We start from the raw sequence: 20,681 nt of genomic DNA, 5'->3' as shown, positions 1-20,681 counted from the left end.
CTTTTTAATGTTTAACAAATATCAATTCACAGATCCCGTCCCGTTGTAAAGGTGATGGCTGCGGTCAAGTTCATGGAGGCTTCGAAGCTGATCTCCATGTCGGACAAGAACTGCCAATTGACTAATGGAACTGAAGTCGCCTGCGCTCACATCATGTACTGCCTCTCATATGACGGCATCAACGTCGACCAGCAAATCGGTAAGTGCAATAAAACATCAAATTTACTGCTACATGTGATGAAATAATTATCTTAAGTTTTTATAACTTTAAAATGTATTTCAATTTATTCTGACGCAATTCAAGATAATTTGTTCTAAAATTGTATTTAGAAATATTATTAAATTTGTTAGAGAAAGTATAAGGAGAGAGAGAGAAACAGAAAGGGAAAGATAGAGAGAGAGAGTAGAACGAGCTCGTATTTATTTTATTTTAGTTTCATAATAATAAACAAAAGAGTACAATGGGCGGTCTAATCACACAAGACAATCTCTTACAGACAACCATAGTATGGAAACAGTAGTAGTATATATTTATATATATATATATATATTTATATATATATATATATATATATATATATATATATATATATATATATATATATATATATTTATATATCGATTTTGTACAGAAAATATTCAATACTTACTCCTTTAAATGCTAATTTAACAATTTCTTTATGATACAAAATAAATATATCAAGTATGTATATGTAATATGTCTTTCTATTACAAGCGGAAGGATATATCTGTTACTTCGGTGAGTGGTTAGAACACATGCAGCGAAATCATCTCATAATGTACATATTTAATGTAATATACTACTGTGATAAAAAAATGAAGTGAAATTGACGTTTAAAACTTCCAGGCATTATGAAGGCAGTTATATCTTTCTTCTAAGTTCGTAGAACTGTCTATAACAGGGGTGGCAAAACTGCGGTTCGCAAGCCACTTGCGACTCTTTGAACGATTATTTTAACATCCGAATGATTGTCGAATTATTTCAATATTTAAATTTATTTTACCTATGTCAGCTCCTGGGAAATAGAAATAAATTACAGGTGTGAATAATTATTATTTTTCCACCATTAAATTAACAAAATCCAAATACTGATCATAATTAAGTAACCGGCATCTTAAGTATTATTATGAGTGCTGTCATATACGTGTGCCATTATATCTAACTTCATACTACACAATTTCCATAAACATTATTTTTGTTAAAAAAAAAAACATTCTTTTGCGTGATTTAAATGCGTATTCAATTGCGTCTCGAAGAAAAAATTTAAATTTCTCAATGACTTGCACCATCAAAGAGCTTGGCCACCCCTGTCTATAGCCTTTGTCAAACTTCAGTTTGTTAAAAGTTTGAATATCATTTGGTTCAGCCTGAATCATTTTGTTTAGCATCTTAAACGAACAAGGTGCCCAGATCACCCAATTTTTCGGAAAAAAAAACAAAAAAACTTCACTCATATCGTTCCGCAAGCACCGTATTCTCCTGATTTGGATCCGTGCGACTTTTGGCTATTTAGTAAACTCAAAAGGCCAATACGGGTATGCTGTTTAAACCTAATTACTTGAAGGCTGTATCGGCAAAAGACTTTTCCGACTGTTCCGAAGACTGGAAAAATCGTTACCTAAAGTGCGTTTTATCGCACAGGGATTTTTGAAGGAGATTAAATTTATTTGGAAGAATAAAAGAATTTACATTATATTAACAAATTCACTTTACTTTTTGATCACAGTATTATATCATCCACTGCTTATATAGGCTTAACCATGTTCATGTAAATACAATTTTTTTTTAGATATACAATGTAAATATATACTATTTGTAGGCATTTTCTACGTTACATAATATTGTATTAAATAATTAAATCATCGTGAAGAAACAATAATCACAGTTCGCGTTAAAAACGCCATAAATCATTGTTCGCCGATCTATAGCCATAGCGTTAAAAATGCCTTTATTCGGACACTTCAGAATACAACGACCAATTAATATTCAGTTTATTAGTTATATAGCATTAGGTCGACGGACAATATTGTTTTAGTAACAGTAACAGTAACACTAAGTTTGTTAACGCGAACGGAATATATATGTTTATCTCCTATAGACAGACAGGAGCTTATCTGTTAGTTATAGCATGAACATAGTTGTAGTTATATATGACGTGATAGTAAAATAAAAATATATATACGTTTATATTTGTTAATAAACAATGTATCTTAATAAAACTTTTAATGTTTTTTTTCCCATTCTCGTCAAAGGAATAAATATCTGTATTAATTTTAGAGTGTGATAGATTTTAAAAAGTCACAAATATGTTCAAAGTATTTATTATAAAATTTATGTCTAGATTTCGAAGTAACCGTGGAACTGGACTCGCGGCAGAAGTCGAGCAAGCGCCTGTTCGTACTTGACACTCGACAAAGCGTCTACACCGCTCACATTCTGTTAACAAAAGGACGCGAGGAATGCCGGGAGATGGTTGTCTACTTGGACGTGAGTACCTTTCCATCATTTTTATTACTTTAAAAAAAATATTTATTAAAGAACCAAATACCAAGAATATTTTAAGTATCGTATTGTTTCTGAAGATGTTAATGCTGTTAACCCTAAGACTTTTACAGCCTCATCGGTACTGAATTCATGGAGCGGAAGGGTCCGTGAACTAGGCACATTTTAAGCTTACTGTTTGGTCCATTATATATATATATATATACATATATATATATATATATATATATATAAATATGTGGTGGAAAATGAAGTTTGTACTGATTCTACTTTTATAAATATATCGTATATAATAAACGTTAATATTTCTATTAACAGGTCAAAATATTATTTCTACAAAATAATTTCTACCAATATATATTTATCATGTAAATTGATTATTATATCACCTAATGGTATAAAAAAACAAAGAATATGTGACACAGATCTGTCAGTCAATAGATATCATGTCTTATAAATCGCCTCTTCAATTCTAAACATCGTGGTCGCCTGGGCACACCGTGACGGAATTAATTCCAAACTACTATAATATCCTCTGATCTCCTCTGATCTCCTCAAGGTCAATGGATAGTCCAGCTGTTGATCCTACTCGATCAGACCAATGAATAGGTGATTGCCAACATAGTATTTTACTAACTTCTTTTCCTACAGCTAGTAGTTTAGCGAAGTTGTATGCGAGTGATGTGTCCAAAATAACTTAGCGTTCATTGGTAGCATATTCAATAAATTATGTTAATGTAACAGGAGGAGATCCGCGATAAACTGAGCCCGATCGAAGTGAAGATGAGCTACGAGCTGGTGACGCAGCCGTCGGGCGAGGTGGTGCCGCCTGTGCTCGACCGCACTAAGAGCATCGAGCACACGGACTCACTTAACATACAGAAGAACTGCGGCCCCGACAACGTCTGCATACCGGACCTCAGCATGGCAGTTACCACGTCAGTTTTATAACTTAAATATCCCTTACTTTGTAGGTTGAAGTATACTATTTTAAGTCAATGCATATATTGTGTTGCTACTACGCATTGTGTTTTTTTTGGTCTTCGTTTTTGCTCGCATCTCGTTCCCCCTGCTTTGTGTTGGGCAGAAACGATACAAAATAAGTTTTTTTTAAGTTTAAATATTTTTCTGTTTCGTTTTTATCTTTCACATTGTATTTTATACTTTACATAATCTACCTTTCCTCACTTGCAAATACTCTTTCATTTTTATCATCTTTCTCTAACTCATCAATTATTTTGTTTATTTTATTAATTTACATTACAATAGACTACATGATGTGTTGCATAAAAGCGCTGAATTTACTTCCCTATCTAGCTTTAACTAAGTTAAGCTAAAAATAAGTTTAAGCTAGCCGTCCTTAGTGCTCCACCAGTAAGACAAGTAGATATCTTCCGACAACATAATCATGCTAAATGACTAAATAAGAATAAATAAAAATCTGTCATATATACACAGGTCAAACATAGCTTGGTGAAGATAGAATGTAACGTGACCATACCACCACGTTAGTGTAAACACGGATTTCTAATTTTGGTATAATCCATTTGGTCGAGGGACAACGTATGAACAACGTTATCTGAACATTTATCGCCGAATTCGTTACATAGATTTCACTCAAAATCCGGTTTAGAATATAATGCCTGTACTTAATTGACAATGTAATGCCTGAATATATATTTAATAGTCTCATTTTTAATTGCGATTAGTCTATAAATGATATATTTTGTAACAGGCCGACAACGGAGTTCGTGCTGGGCACGGGAGAGAACCTGAACATCGACGTGAAGATCCACAACTACGCGCAGGACGCGTACGAAGCGGCATACTACCTCCAGCTACCAGCCGGTGTCAATTACACCAAGATGGAGCGGCTGGACCGTGATCGCGCTGATACCACGCCTGTGTACTGCACCTTGAAGGATAAGGCAGCTAGAAGCGTGCTCAAGTGTGACCTTGGCAACCCCATGGCTAGTGATCAGAGGGTGAGTTCGGTATATAAGTGCTGCAGCTGTAGCTATCAACATATTAACTGTCGCATTATTCTCATGTCAACCAATAGACGCCTGCCTAATTTAAAGAGTCTAGCTGTAAAGTTTTGGAAGCGAATGGTAGACAAAAGAGTGCTAGACATTGTGATAAAGGTTGAAGACGAATGTATGATAATGTGACAAATGAAAGGAGAGAAAGAAAATAAGAAATAAGAATGTGAAAAAATTAATAAGAAATAAAAAGTCCCTATCTCACACCAGGTAGGGGGAACGAGAGGTCCCCAATAAAGGGGGCCATTTAAAAAAAATAGACGCCAGACAATGATCACCAGGATGGCTTAGCACTGCCCGAATCCTCTCCCCGCGACTTTAACTAAGTCATCAGTCCACATAGTGGGGACACTACTGACGCCGCGACAACCAGCTCGTGGTCGTCACTCAAGAACCATTAACAGCCGTCGGTTGCACGAGTAATATGCTGCGCCCACTTCCACTTTAGCATTTCTTAGATCTACGTCAATGACCACTTGACTTATACGTTACCTGAAACCGAGGTGACGAGTTCTACCTCATGACACTTTCAATTGTATTTCAATTAGCTTTATGGTAGGTTTCAAATAATTCTTGTTTTATTAATATATGTTATATAAAATATTAGCATATGATGAATGAATGAAGAATTAAAAAATGTACTGTTTTGGCTTATAAAGTTTGCGTTTTCAAAATATCTGATCTATTACAAAACACCTATATAATATCTTCTTGAACACAAACACAATCAAAAAGCGGTAGTTTACCAATTTTTATATATGCCTCATAGCGCACAGAATAGTTTGCCGCTAGGGCTTAGGGCTAATGTAGTGCGACCAACCACAAAATATTGACAAATGACCATGTCTTTGAAAAACACTGGATGCAGGGTGCTTGAAGCAGGACCTAGTCTTTTTGGAAACCTATCTGGCGTATATCCAGGTTTCTAATAATAATGTACTAGATAAGGATCTTTAATTCTATACCCTAACCACATGACTTATATTCTCCTCCATGATTGCTTATAGGTGAACTTCCGCGTAGTTCTCGAAGTGGACTCTCAGGTTACTGACCTAGTCTTCGACATGGAGGTGAACTCGACCAACCCAGAGCCTGAGGAGACTAGAAAAGACAATAAGGTTCACCTCGCAATTGGTGTGGTGATCAAAGCTGATCTGTCTATTGAAGGGTATGTAACTGATGCATATTGGTATTTTTTTTTATCAAATTGTATTTTATTTTGGCATTTATTGCTTCATTGGAACTACTTATGAAAGAATGCTGATGATGCTTAGCTTGAATTCTTCATAGGTTGAAGTCCAGGGATCTCTTGGAAACTTCGTCTCATGTATTTTAAATATTCCACTGGATTGGAAGGATGCAAAGCTTCCAGCCGCTAAATTATATGCTCAATAAAGTGACTGGATGTAAGAACTCAAAAGAGGAGAGTGGGCTGTCACTTGATTATAACGCAATACAGTGGCGTACCTAGGGGGGGGCGGTGGGTGCGGTCCGCACCGGGCGGCACTTACCTTGGGGCGGCATTTTTTATATTTACTTATAGTTGTAAAAAGCAACTTTTTCATTTCAAATTTATTTTCTTTCTTGAATAATAAATTATTATTATAAGTTTAATATTTGATTTATATAAATTATGATTAACTTTTTGATTTCGAATATTATTCTTCGGTGTATATAAATGCATTTTAATGTAAATTTTGGATTATAATTCAAGAACAAGATAATAATTTTATTTTATTGAATTATTAAAATTCGTTGAATTCGTAAAAGGATCTTTACGACTTTGTTCGGCAATTTTTCCTAACTAAAATTTTTGGATGTCAGTTTATAAATGTCATTTCTTTTGAAAAGTTTATATGATTACTTTGAAGTGATATATCAATATTTTTTTAAATCAAAAACCACTATTTGATTGACATATCATAGAAAGGGCGGCAAACTGGAGATCGCTCCGGGCGGCAAAAGTTCTAGGTACGCCACTGACGCAATAGGTCAGTAAAACTCGCAGAAAATAAACGAAACTGTAATATCAAAATCATACAAAAAGCAACACAGACAAAATAATAACTTTTTTTTAAATCATGGTTTTTAACTCTAACCGTGAAACTTAAAATCTGTGATATGTGATTTAAAATTGTGATCAGGAAATGTAGATAAAGTAAGAAAGACGATGTATAGAAGAAAATTTGCAGGACAAAAGAAAGGCATAAAAGATATTGTGATGTATGTATATGGAGTGTATAAATAAAAATTTAAAAAAAAACACATTTACTCGAAATGTTTAAGACAAGGACGTTACCCACATATGGTAGGGGGAACCAGAGGTCCAGAAAACGGGATCCATTACAGAGAAGGTACAACTGATAATTTGTGAGTTTCAAACGTCACCAGATTTATATTGGAATCTTGTTTCCAATATTAAATGGCTGTTTGGTAAGGCTTTTGTTAATGATCACTGAAGTAGAGTTATTCAAATTGAACACTGATAAATTTTCACTTTTAAATGTTTATACATTTGGGTCAATGCGATTCGCATTGAAATGATAATAAACCAAATCGAGGAAGGTCTTGAAGGCTATATCGGCAAAAGATTTTTCCAACTGTTTCGAGGGCTGGAAAAGCGTTGGCAAAAGTGCGTTTTATCGGAAATTGATTTGGAATAATAAATAAATAATTTACATTTCACATACAAATTCACTTTACTTTTTTATCACAGCATTACATAAATTTTATATAGATAGATCATTTCTCAGAACGGAGAAGAGATTTTGTTTGACATAATGTTTCAATACTTGTTTACTAAGAAATACTATGTATATAGAAATTGTCCCATAAATCAACGTCAAACTGAAATCTTGTGTGAGAGTAGCGGCTTTCAAATTATAATATTTGACGTTTTTCAGCGTCAAAAGCGAGTTTTCGGTTTTGTAACGTTACCATAAGAATAAAATAAGTTTTAATTAATATAATGTACTTGTATTTATGTCTAATTAAATTATGGGTTACTTAATACCTTCAGAACTGCGGATCCACCTGAGCTGCACTACAACGCGTCACTGTACGAAACCCACGACTTGAAGAACGACTCCGGTCTCGGCCCGCAGATCATATACAAGTACAACATCAAGAACAATGGACCCTTCCCCGTGGACGAAGCCGAGATCTACATAATGTGGCCATACCAGACTCTCACAGGTAATTGTTTTAGAATATATATTTTTAAAGTTACCCTATTGTTATTACGTCAGAAATATGGCCAAATAAAAATTTTGCCAAATAAAAATTTTTCCAAATTAAAATTTGGCCAAGAGAAATTTAGCCAGGACAACATGCCGGAACCACTAGGTTGTTTACTACCTATGATTATAAAATAATTTACGATTCAAAAATTTGTTAATGTTTATTCATATAAAAATATTTTCAGTTTCAATTAACGGTAGAAAGGATTAACGTGTGATTATTTGCATTTCAGGAGAAAACCTTATGTACATGCTAGTGCAGCCGCAGTGGCTCGGAGACATGGTGTGTGATATAGCGCGCCAGATCAACCCTGAGAACCTTGCCATCACAAACCCATACAGCTTCATGTTGGCGAAGGAGAAAGAAGGTTAGTACCCTTTCCTCTAACTTCGAAACTTTTTTGGTAATTGTTGTGTATTTATAAGTTTTTGTTAGTAAATTTGGCCATATGTATATTTATTTAACTTCGGCTATAAGTACCTCCAGATGATAATGGCCTGTCACATTTCAATAGAATCTTTTTTTTAAATTGGAATTCGTCAAGCCAATAACTTTTGGTAGTACAGTCTGCAGACATGTAGTGAATATTAATTAATTTCAATATGCAGTACTCAGAATTTTAAAATGCTTTTTAAAGTCTTTAATATACCAATAAACCTGTTGTTTTGTTATAAAAATGACCCCCTTTTTTGGGTATATCGTTGGCCTATCTTAATCTTTGACAAGGAATTGGCTTGCGAAATATTTTTTTTCTGTATTTTGTTCTTCTATTTTTCACATAATCTCACATTTTCTCTTCTGCCTTCCCTCCTTCACAATAAGAGATAACTTTTATTTACATTCTGTTCATACATCGCCTTCTATCCGTTGCCACATTTAGAATTTTACAATATGATCTTATTTTTACATTTTTTATATATTTTTTGTTGGTTTTATTGTTACTATATCACAGCTATTTATCACTATACCACACTAGACCCCTGTGTACCGTTTATATTTGGGTCAGAACCGTACAATTACCCTTTATAAATATTTTATGTTAACGTTTACCATTATTTTCAGCAATGCTAAGCAGTGGCATGTACGCGGCAGCCCAATTGTCAGGAGGTAGCGGATATTATGGACAACGTAAGTATAATCGATTCGTAATAAAATCGATTTTCTGACCTTGTCTACGCAATCAAACTACGTGGTGTTTTGTGTTTGTTAAGATTGTAAATGTAGTGTTCACGCTCCGTATTGCTAGCCGCTACGGTCACAATACTTTTATGTAAAATCATTCCAGAGCGTTCGAATTCAATTTAATTAAAAATTATACTTATTACTGGAAAAATAATATTAATATTATTATCGCAGAATACTGGGAGCAACAAACGTTTACAAATGGCAACACACAAAGCGGCGCTGTTTCCGGTGGCACAGTGAGCGGTGGTCAGAACTCTGGTGGTCAATTTGTAAGTGGTGGATTCACATCCGGCCATACCGGTGGTAGTCAAGTCTACGCCCATTATGGTGGTAACAATGGCCAAGTGTATACTCGTTATAGCGGAAGCCAGGGGTCATATGGACAAAATGCCGGCGGACAGGAATCTGTTAACACCTTTGGATCTGGCAGACAGTTCAATAGTGGTACAGCAGGTAGCTCCGGCACCTCAGGAGGGACATACGTTTACAATAAAACATGGTCCAGCGGTGATGAGTTCGGAGAAGGTCTAACCGCAGAACAACAAGAGGAGATTCGCAAAGCATTGCTCGCAGCCGCTACCAATCCCAATTACCAGGGATCAGGCGAAAGAAAATTCTCGCAAGGCACTTACAGTCAAAGCGGTAGCCAGGGTCAAACTTCATCTATGGGCGGTGTCAACTATAACCAGGGTCAAGGAACCTACAGTCATAATACCCACAACCAAGGCCATGTCTACAGTGGAAGCGTGGATGGAAGACAGAGCGGTTACGGACAGGGTTACGGGACCCATGGTTTCGTTCAGGGTCAGGGTGTAGCAGGTCAAGGGCAAGTTGTGAGGGTGAGGAACAAGACGGTGCTGTACGATGAAAACCACAACATCATCTCGCAATCTGAAACGAGTACAGAGTACGGATCTTTGGGACATGAGGGTGAAGCTGGCAGTTCTTTTAATACGTAAGTATAAACACAAATATATTTTTGACGCCGTAATTTTCATGAACACCAAAAACTTCCCTTAAACATTTTGTCAATCTTCTTTTATTTGAACAGAGTAAAGATATTTTGAAAGATTCGAACGCTATGACTAAGGCCTAAACTTCCTTAGAGTCTTCCAAATATTCCTCAATAATGATTTTTTACCTATTAATTTTTAACAAAAAATATGTTTAACCTACAATAATCAATTATCGGCGATCATGCGATTTAACCACAATTTACTTTAAGATATTTACTTCATAATGGGTTCTTATAGTGGTATTACACCAGTTTCAAGATACAAGCTAAGTACCAGCTAAGCTAAGTTAGATACTGTTACAACCAAATTAAACTAAACAACTTACATTAAAGCAAATAGCGTATATTCAAAATAAAATTGTAGTAATAACACTAATTTTTATAAACAAATGACTTCTTCCTTACCTAAGCTTTTCCAGAGCTTTTAAAAACGTTACGTAAATTTTAAAAAGGCGTGTCCAAATTTGGACTAAATTTAAAATTTCTAACAATTGTATTAGATAATATTCTCGGAAGTATCTTTTTCTTTTCTATCGAAGCTCGACAAATCGGTAGCTTTTGGCAGTATGAAATATGTCAGGGCAGGAAAAATTTTAGCAAGAATTTTACCTAATCAAACATCCTTTTTAGTTACGTGAACAGTCAAGCAGGAGGCCAAAACAGAGGTTCAGGACAAAGCTTCGTCCACGGTACTTGGGGCACGACCGAAACAATCAACCCTGACATCATGAACGCAGGCTCCACACGTTTCAAGGGAGATTCAAGCGTAACTGTTGTGGGTGATGAGGAAGATGAAATAGGTGGTTTTGGAGCATACGCGGCGAGCAACCCGAATAACGAATTTAAATTCGGTATCGCCGATGTATCTGGAAGTCAAGGAGGACAGGCATCTAGAAATGAACAAGGAGGTTCTAGTGGTTACTCAAGCTCTGGCAGCTATCAATCAAACTATGGAAACGTTCAGGGCTCTGGTCACCGAGGCGGTGCAGCTGAATACCAAGGAGGTTACCAGGGTGGCGCTTCTTACAGCACCAGTGGTGGTGGAAGCTACTCATATTCTTCAAGATCTGGTAAATATTAATTTTGAATTCTCCACAGTGTACATTATATAATAGATTCTAAAAGTGCCTTTTTCGATAAAGTTTCTAATTAAATTAAGTTTCAGTAATGACATTCTTCCACTTAAAATAAAGCTCATCGTTAAAAATCATTTTCGTGAACGCCTTTAAGAAGACGTTAGAAAAATTTGTATATAAAGTACATGCAAATTAAATAAATCCGAATTTTTTTTATTTTCGTCATGTATGTCTAATGTCATATACACAAAGCTAGCAAGGTTCCACTTTTATAAAACAGCATCGTCATTATTTAGTATCCGTTGGTCAGGATAAATTACATCAATTAAAAATTCACAGATTAAACAAGCACAAATTAATATTAATTCATGAAAAAGAATTCCAAAATGGCGGCAAGTCATTTCCAGTTTTTTTTTCTTTCTAATGTTTAATAGTATTAAAACCAGACAGGTATATAAAGATTAAAATGCAGTTTTACTCATTTATGTGTAAAAAGATTACTTTTTTACATTAATATTGTTGTCTTTAAAATTTGTTTTTCTTATTTATAATATACAATGGCTGCATTTTCTATGAAAGCTAAAAAAAAGATAATAAAGAAATCGCTTTATGCTGGCCATAAATTAAATTATAATATGCTATTTAAGCGTATAAGAGAAGAGAAGGTTTAGATGTTGTGAATGGTTCCAGGTGGACAGCGTAGTTACAGCTCGCACTCTGGCGGCAGCTTCAACTCGCAGTCGGAGGAGCGTCAGGAGAAAACGCGGCGGCGGCGACAAGATCAGGTAAGAAAGACTCATGACACTACCAAGGCTCTTGAACAATTCGACCAATAATAACCTTTTTGTAAAGTTCGTGGTGTATTTTATTACACCAATTATGCCGGTCTTCGGCGGTGTATAACCAAAGAATTGCTGTGGTATCAAGAATAGTTCGTAACCCATGGATCTTCCACCTCGTTACGTTTTTTTTCAAACAATCACCGTTTTCCTGGCTATGTGACGAAAACCTCAAAATTGATGTAAAATATTTTTTCCAGGTGGATTTAGAACTGAAGGCGATACTGCAAAAATGCGAGGAGAAATACAAATGCGAGGTGGTGCGGTGCAGAACCGGCCGTCTGGCGAAGGGCCAGGAGGTCTGGATCGCTCTGAGGTCAAGAGTCAACGCGTCTGTACTGAACGAGGTAACTTTGTCTATTAGTTCTGGATTTCCGAATGATTTATATAAACAATGAATATACGAAAAAAAATTTTGGTACTTTCACCGTTTGAAACACTGTTGTGTGAAGTAACAAACAGAATGCTTACATTGATGATATAAGTATTTATACAGCCGCAGGACTAATCTAATAAAGTGTTTCGAGAATCGCGCGGCACATCAAAAGGCACGCCAATTGTTAAGGCAACGTTCATTAACGCAGTGGTCCTGTTGCGGCGTTCTTGGAGGCGTGTCGCATGTCAAACAAAACTGTTGTTCAAATAGAGTCGACGTTTAAGATAGGCATGCGGCTTATATCGTGACAGCTACATACTTACGATTATTAGAAATTGAACTATTCGGTCGTCCTTATCGATTTACAACAGTCAGTTTGTTTTTGTGGAAAATTGTTATGACAAAGTCTCTATAGACAATTCGGTAGAATAGTTTTCCGTGACGTGATTAATAGAATGGATCCGCCATTTTGACAAAATGTAAATAAAGAATCGACTTTATTGTCAAACTGTACTCTTTTTGACAGACTAAAAATAGTATAAATATATACAATTTTTACTTTAAATACAACGTCTATGTAAATACGCATTACTGGGTATTTCTAATTTTTTTATAATTTTATATACTTCATCTCAACTATATGTACCACCTTATGTTTGACAAATTTTACTCTTAGTATGATTGTGTAAAATAATGATTTTATTTGAATTTTATTGTTTTATTTCAATTAAATTTGCCTTATTTATGTAAGTTTCTATGCTCGTTGTGTAGATGTCGTCGGAGCGTAAGGTGGAGTTGTCAACACTGGCCGCAGCGCGCGTGTCGCGGCTAGCGGGCGGTCAAGCGTCCGGTGGCAAGTGGTACATGAAGGAAGCCCGTGCGTCGCTGTCACCGCAGCTACAGGCGTTGGGAGGAGACGGGATCCCACTGTGGCTGGTGGTGCTTGCAGCTGTGCTCGGCGCGCTCTTACTTCTTCTTCTCATCTTTGCACTTTACAAGGTATTCATTACAGCTATACGACATTCATACATAGATTTCTAATAAGACTGGTTGGAAGCAACTTGTATAATTTTCGGACTATCTTTACAAGGTCGCCTGTCTACCTTATATGTAAATATCACATGCATTGTTTGCTCCAGCGGCCATTTGTTCTTACATCCTTCTATCACATAATACAGCGATCTACTCTCCAAGACTCCTTTCCGTCATGTTTTAAAGTGGTATTACATGCGACTAATTATGTAATATTTTTTTATTAATCTTTCATTTATACCAATATTATTATTATATGTTTTTTCTTTTTATTTGCCTCTGTCATTCGACCCCGAATAGAAGGAGACAGTACGTCATTTGTGACAAGTGCCGCTTTTGTTATCCTTATAAAAATAATTTAAATAGATCGGAATATAACCACCAAAGTTTTCTCTAAATAAATTATACATACAGAAAGAATCCATAACATCTATAACAGTTTGTTCATAATTTTTTTAAAAATCTTGTGAAAAAATTATCAATTGGCATTGCGTTTAGAAAACAAAAACTATGATCTCTGTCACTTGATTACGTTTTTCTAATAACAGAATAATTATCGCCTATGATACATAAATTACAATTGGCTACTTTGCACTTTTTAATAATATTTAAAAAAAAATGTTTAGAATTCATATTGTGATAATTATTGAAGTATTGAAATCTATAATTTTATCAAAAAAGATTCTGCCTCGATAGAAAACACGCTCCTTTTCCGCTTTATATTTATTACGCATTTAAATTTTCCGCTCTCCAAAGACTCAGTATTGTGAAATCACTTTATAGAAAAACCAATTAAATTGCTAGAGTAAACTGACCTAAAACATGTTCGTTGCAGTGTGGTTTCTTCAAGCGCAACCGTCCATCGGATCACGTTGAGCGTCAGCCCCTGAACGGCCGTGACGAACATCTCTGATACCGGAGCACGGACCTGGGCGTGGCCAGTGACACGCCCGGCACCGCCGACACGCCTGACACCATGGACACCGCTGATACTGGTACGGCCGATACAGTCGATACCAGCGAGTCCAGCTCCTCCACAGACGCCGCCAGTGACGTCACCAGCCAAGACTCCTCCAGCGGCAGGTACTGACATCACGCTAAACAAGTACTTGTCTTTAAATTTTAAGCTATTCATATTACTCTTTACTTTTTCTTTCAATATTGGCAACACAAATAAGTGCAACACTAGTACTACTACCAGCGCCAAAAACTAAGCTGTCAGCGCCATCTGTTGGCGTCGTGTGAACTGAAAGCGTCTCGAACGCTATCTTTGTACGTTGGGACTTAAACATATATATCTTCTAAGAGCTGATGTTTGAAACAACAACGTTCCAAAATTGGGATTAATTCTGATATTAGGACAAAAGAACGTAGAATAAATGTAAATTATTTTGTAGTTAAAATTCATAAAATTATCGCTGGTGACTTCATTTAGGATAGCGGCTGTAATAAATAATTATGTGTATCTGAGAGACAAAATATTTAGAAAAAATAACATCATCTTTGTTTTCAGTATAAATAAAAAAAAAAGTTTATTTTGTCTCTCTTATACATAATTAGGTGTTTTAAAAAAATCATTGTGAAAACTAGCAATAATTATCTACGTTATAGTATTTTGCCATTTGTAAATATATCTAACGATTCTTTGCAGTGACTTAGATTACATATTGTAAAGTTCAATGACCTCTGTAATCAAAGCTTGGACATTTTTTTACGCAAAAATGCACCAAGATATCAAAAAAGTTTCGACTTTTATATTACATAAAATATTAACTAGTCACTCCAATCAAATGTGTATAAAAATATTCACAATGACTGTAATAAAATAGAAAAAAAAAATTAAAAAAAATTAAAAAGTTGACGATCGTGAATGAATGATGTTGATAAATGTGATCTATTGTTATGTATTTAGGTGTATTATAAAAAAAATTGCGTGGCACATGTAGAATCAAATATATTTGAACAATTATAGATTTCTTTTTAAAATATATCCATATCATATATTTATTATAAGAGGATTTTTTATATCAATAAATATCATAGTCAATTATTGCAATCATATCATATAATTCATAGTAGCTATGGCATATTTTGCTACCCTCTTTGTTGTACATAGAGATTTGTGCTTAAAATTCTAGTTAGAAAATATGGTTAGAATATTCTAGAAGATACGAATGATACATATTAGAAACATTTAGATTCTTTTGTGTATTACCCATCTAAGATTTCATACTAATTCTTTGAAATCCATTTCAATATTTTTTAAATATTCCAAACAATATTAGACTTTTAATATTATTTTTATGAAATTACAAATTTCTAAATTTTATGCCTAAATATTGATACGATTTTTAAAAAAATGTATGTGCCTTCTAATAACTGCCAGTTACTAATAATGTTTAATGTAAATATTATAGAACTTCATTGTTTATTCGATTTATTTTGACGCATTTTTTCACAGAATCTATAATATTTATTAAAATTAATAATAGTATATTTTAAAAGTGTACTTAATATTTATAATAAATGTGAAAGAAATAATTACATTTCAATTATTAAATGTGTTCTCCATTTTATGATCGGCCTGTTCGATTTTTAAAATTTCATTTTGCCGCCATAATATTATTACTCATTCTGTAAAAAAATGCGTTTATTGTAAGCGCTAATTGCGCTCTTGTTACGATTTAATTTTAATAATTTATTTTATATAATTATAATAATGAATAATTAATAATTCCGCTTCTACTTATAAGTTAATCGAACTAAAATATAAATGTAGATGCCATAATAATGGAGCGATGTTTACTTTGGTTGTTTGTCTGGGTATTTTTTTTTGCATTTACCAAAAAAGTTAAAACGTAATAAATTTTTTGTTTAAATGTAATTCGTTTTATTGCCTTCCGTATTATTAGCAATAAGCAGAGATTGGATTATTGAATAAATACTACTTTAAAGTTGAGTATTTCTGGATAGAATTGTGGTTGGGCCCTAGAAAAAAAGAACATAGCGCTGGTGTTTTTTTTGCGTCAGCGAGTTGAATTTTTGTTATAGTTTTGAAAGCGCTATATTTATTACTATCATACTCTTTATTTATACAATATAAATGTGTAACTTAACATAGGTTATTTCTTCTTGTTTTACAATAAATATCTTTTAAAATCATATTTCTCAGTTCGTATCCTTCCATACTGGACCCGATTTTTTTAAACGATTCGAATTTTAAATTTAGTCTAACAATTAAATATAAGACTGAGGACTTCAAAACATTTTTTTATTAATTTATTTTGTCACAGAATAACAGTGTATGTTAAAATTGTTTTTTTTTTTAAATAACTATGCATTTTGTGGGCACAGATTCGGCCATATTGTATTGACAATCTTTATATTATTATATATAAAAAACAATAAATTAATTATATTCACTGAAAAGCAGATCTCTAAATGAAAAGAGATTCTGTTTTTAAAAATATTTCTAGAGTCACCTAAAATATCAAACTTAGGGCTAAAACTTTTTATTGAAATCATTGTACGTGTTGCACATTCTTATTATCAAATGGTGTACCTAAATGTGATTGATTTTATTTGAATTGATATTAACAAAACATAAATATAAACAAAACAAACAGAAACGAAATACAATCATAAAGTTATATCAAATAATAGTAAAGTGGGCAGCCAAGTATATTGCCAGGCTTTAGTTAAAATGGCGGTCATGATATATGAAGAACAATAAAATAAATTGGATGGAGCACGCGCCGGCCCTGGCTATCTATTGCGCTCAGTAACGCTATCAAATGGCCCGCCCTCCGACCTAACGGTCAGGGCCGGAATAACAAGATTTGTTTAATTCTAATATTATATCTGACGGCTGTGGTACCTATATAATTAGGGTTTCGTGGGATTTTCTTATAATCGATATAAAATTATTACATTCGTTAGAGAGATAGAAGCGACGGTTTTATTTTTGGTTAATAATAGTAAAAAACAGATGAATATTCAGAAGGAAATAACGATTCTTTGCTTACAAATTGACACATGTTAAATAATATTTTTACTGACAAAATATGATATAAAATCTGATATGATATTCTAAGCTACCAGTCTCGGTCGCAGAAAGAATAGAGGAGTAATAGGAAAATCAATAAAAATCAATATTTAAATGAAAGGACTATAATAATTAAAATATATAGTTAATGTATAGAGTTCTAAAATAGCTGTAATATTAGAAATCAAAATTAAGCACGATATAGATAGTGAGAAAATAAATAAGAAATAAAAATAGTAGAAGGCAAAGGAAGTTAGGCGATGTAGGGAAAGAAATGATAGATATTGTAAAGGAAATTAGAGGAAAGAATAAAAGACATTGAAAAGGACGAAAGGTGAGTATCGAAAATTATGTGAAACAATAAATCATACCTAGACCCTGTCTATCCTTGACAGGGTTTGAAAAAGAGACCCCAAAAGAGGCCAAATTAAAAAGAAGTAAACATGTCAACATTCTTAAGAAACATGACTTAACCAGTAAATATTCAAAATGGCGCCCAAGCTCGTAAAACAGATGGATCCAAATAAATGAAAATCTTGTCAAAGCTCTTTTTTGTTTGCGACGGTAAGCTTAAAATATTACAAAATACCTGAGGGAGTGCCGGACAAAAGACTTGCCGCCTTTTCACTATACCATTTCATCAAATAACGTCTTTTTATTATCACTAGTAAGTTAAAAACGATGGTAAAAAAGAACCCTTTCAGTATGAGACTTCGCATTATATAGTTGTTTGAGTTCTAACATTCGTCCAGTAATAATAATTTTATTTAAGAATCAAAAATAGAAACCCAACAAAAGCTTTTTTTATTCTAGAAGGAGCTCCTGATTTGATACTTCTAGATAGGTATGATTAACAATCCTCAACTTTTTTCACGAGATCTTTTTATAACAGCATATTAGTGTAATATATTCCTACACCTATTTCCATCAGTCTATAAACTGTGATCTAGAAATGTATATGAAGAAAGGAAGAAGATACAAGAAAGAAGATGTGCAAGCGAAGAATAGCAGACCTTTTGAAACGTAAAAGGAATGAATAAAAGACAATGTAAAGGACGAAAGAGAATGTAGAATATAAATTTAAAAACTCATTTTAGCCTAATTTGTAACCTAACGCCCCTGCCCCGCACAAGGGAGGAGTAAAGAGAGAGCCTCTAAAACAGGGGTCATTAAACGAAAAAAACTGTCTATTCAGCTTTGCGAGTTTGTATGTACTTTTGTGGCAAATAAATATGTAGAAAAATAAATAAAGGGTATCGCAGGAAAGTCTTCTTCGTCATTGCTATTATCAAGAAGATTTAAATTAGCAATACCCAATTGTATAAGCTACAGAATATTTATTTCATTGTTAAGACGCGGGCTTCGACCGCACACTGATCTAGCCCACTACCTTTGAAAAACAGTCTTGTTCAATGTCGCCTTTTAATAACGCCGTTGCAACAGGACACTACGTTTTGACGATCGGTGTCATCCTAAATATCTTACCATTTAATAGGCTACGCAGTCCGAAACTTTTTTGATATACCCGCATATATATATAAATATCCGTGTAATTTTACATTCCATATAGAACAACCATGTAGTTTAATTCATACAGTACCATTTCAAGATAGAAAAGCTCTTTACTTCTAAACATTAATGGAGTTAAGAGACTGAAATGTCCAAGTCCTGAAGGTTTATCATGTCTGTTATTATAGCAGCTGGAGTTAATGAATTAAAAGATGGAGCACAAGTGATGAAAAAGGAGAGTTTAAAAGCGAGTTTGAGTCTTCCGCTAAAATTTTCAGAGACACTAATATCTAATAGTGTGGAAAGTGAAAGGCAAGTGAACCCTTGGACGCTCTCAAACATAGATTGACAGACAAAATTGTCAGTCATTAAATGTATGATCTCACATCGCAAAACATCGAGCTACATGACAAAGCTCAACACGACTACTCTGACAAGAGTGCACGAACGAGAAAAAGAAATTACTAATAATATCTAAACGAACGGCTGCTTCTGTGGTTATTCCTGCATAATTAGTGTAAATGAGAAAACCTTTTATAAGACTATCAAAATTTAAGTCTAATCACCGCACCGGGAAGGTGATAAAGAAGGGCTTGAGAATACCTTACAAATAAAACCAGCATGCGATGTCATCGTGTTTAGCATTACGTTTAGAAAGTGTTCGAGATAATCTGATTTCAACTCGATCTTTTTCGTCTTCTTTTTCATCTGATAGGCTCTCGCTGTATAGGCCTCCGCGTCTTCCACTGCCCGCATCTAACAAGTTTTCGTGACCTCGACTCTACCATCTATTATATTTATATAACAAAAACATACACTTATTCCTTACGAAGACAATACACTGAGATCTCTGGATTATCTAGTAGCGACAGCCGCTTCGCTCTGAATTATAAAACGTTTTGTGACTTCCCCCGTTCCGACAAAGGTTCCAAACGAGGCTTTAATGACCCGCCTCGCAGGTGATAAGCGTTTGAATTATTCACACGCCCGCGACACCGGAGTCGTAAGGGATTACTGGATTTATGCAACTCCGGACCAGCTGCCTAGCAGATTAACGAGCGTTACTTGCATGCAACTAAAAGCTTCACCATTACATTGTCTATATTCGATTAAACGAAACTTTAGTGAGTCGGGAAAATCTACTACTTTTTAAACTATAAATTTATTACAATTTTAGTCACTTATTATGTTTTTATTCTATGTATTAATAGAAGGAAAGATTTATTTTATTGCTTGCCACTACGGAATTGTTACAGGGAGAACTTCGTCAACGTATGATACAGTCACTTCCAACGGCAGAGTATCATGTCGACAACCTATACAGGTTTCTTATGGCCCCAGCTATTGGGAGTTTCTTTCCATACTCTCCTATCACTCTTCACATGATCTATCTTTCTTCTGCTTACTTTCTACAATTTCTATCTTTCTTATCCTTACTAACTACCATTCATTAATCGCATTACTTCCTCCGCCACGTTCCTTTACATCACAGGTTGTGTTACTACATAGTATATACTTATTTACCATTTAACATTTTTAATTTACTTATTAATACTATATATCACAGAATTATTGATTATTTAATTAATTGGTTTAACTATTTATTTCTATACTAGTTTGTAATCACAAATATAATAGTATTAACAAATATACGACAATTAATAGAACGCAATTCTTTTGAATAAAATCTAAAAGTACTTGATAGGGAAGTCGAGTGTATCTTAGCGCAGTGAATTCCCGCACGCTATCAAAGCGAACTCTCATATATATTCATTAAAATCTAAAGCGATACGTCATT

General features: G+C 34.2%; 1 protein-coding gene across 2 annotated transcripts in view; it reads left to right on the top strand.

Moving 5' to 3' along the window:
- if (inflated) overlaps positions 1 to 15,489 on the top strand; it is a 161,015-nt gene extending 145,526 nt beyond the window's left edge. For both annotated transcript variants that reach the window (XM_068773391.1, XM_068773390.1), the window contains 14 exons: positions 33 to 199; positions 2,364 to 2,509; positions 3,269 to 3,462; positions 4,260 to 4,509; positions 5,574 to 5,734; positions 7,586 to 7,761; positions 8,039 to 8,173; positions 8,869 to 8,934; positions 9,163 to 9,946; positions 10,637 to 11,076; positions 11,773 to 11,867; positions 12,122 to 12,268; positions 13,069 to 13,296; positions 14,165 to 15,489. In XM_068773391.1, the coding sequence (XP_068629492.1) occupies positions 33 to 199; positions 2,364 to 2,509; positions 3,269 to 3,462; positions 4,260 to 4,509; positions 5,574 to 5,734; positions 7,586 to 7,761; positions 8,039 to 8,173; positions 8,869 to 8,934; positions 9,163 to 9,946; positions 10,637 to 11,076; positions 11,773 to 11,867; positions 12,122 to 12,268; positions 13,069 to 13,296; positions 14,165 to 14,242 (3,067 nt within the window). In that variant the 3' untranslated portion in view covers positions 14,243 to 15,489. The remainder of the gene's footprint in view (positions 1 to 32; positions 200 to 2,363; positions 2,510 to 3,268; positions 3,463 to 4,259; positions 4,510 to 5,573; positions 5,735 to 7,585; positions 7,762 to 8,038; positions 8,174 to 8,868; positions 8,935 to 9,162; positions 9,947 to 10,636; positions 11,077 to 11,772; positions 11,868 to 12,121; positions 12,269 to 13,068; positions 13,297 to 14,164) is intronic.
- Positions 15,490 to 20,681: the final 5,192 nt, after the last annotated feature.

This window comes from Battus philenor, unplaced genomic scaffold, assembly GCF_028537555.1.
Source record: "Battus philenor isolate CCGP_79_NKW_IND1 unplaced genomic scaffold, ilBatPhil1.0.hap1 SCAF_6, whole genome shotgun sequence".
NCBI classification, from domain to species: Eukaryota; Metazoa; Arthropoda; class Insecta; order Lepidoptera; family Papilionidae; genus Battus; species Battus philenor.
This window is presented reverse-complemented; position numbering and strand designations above follow the sequence as displayed.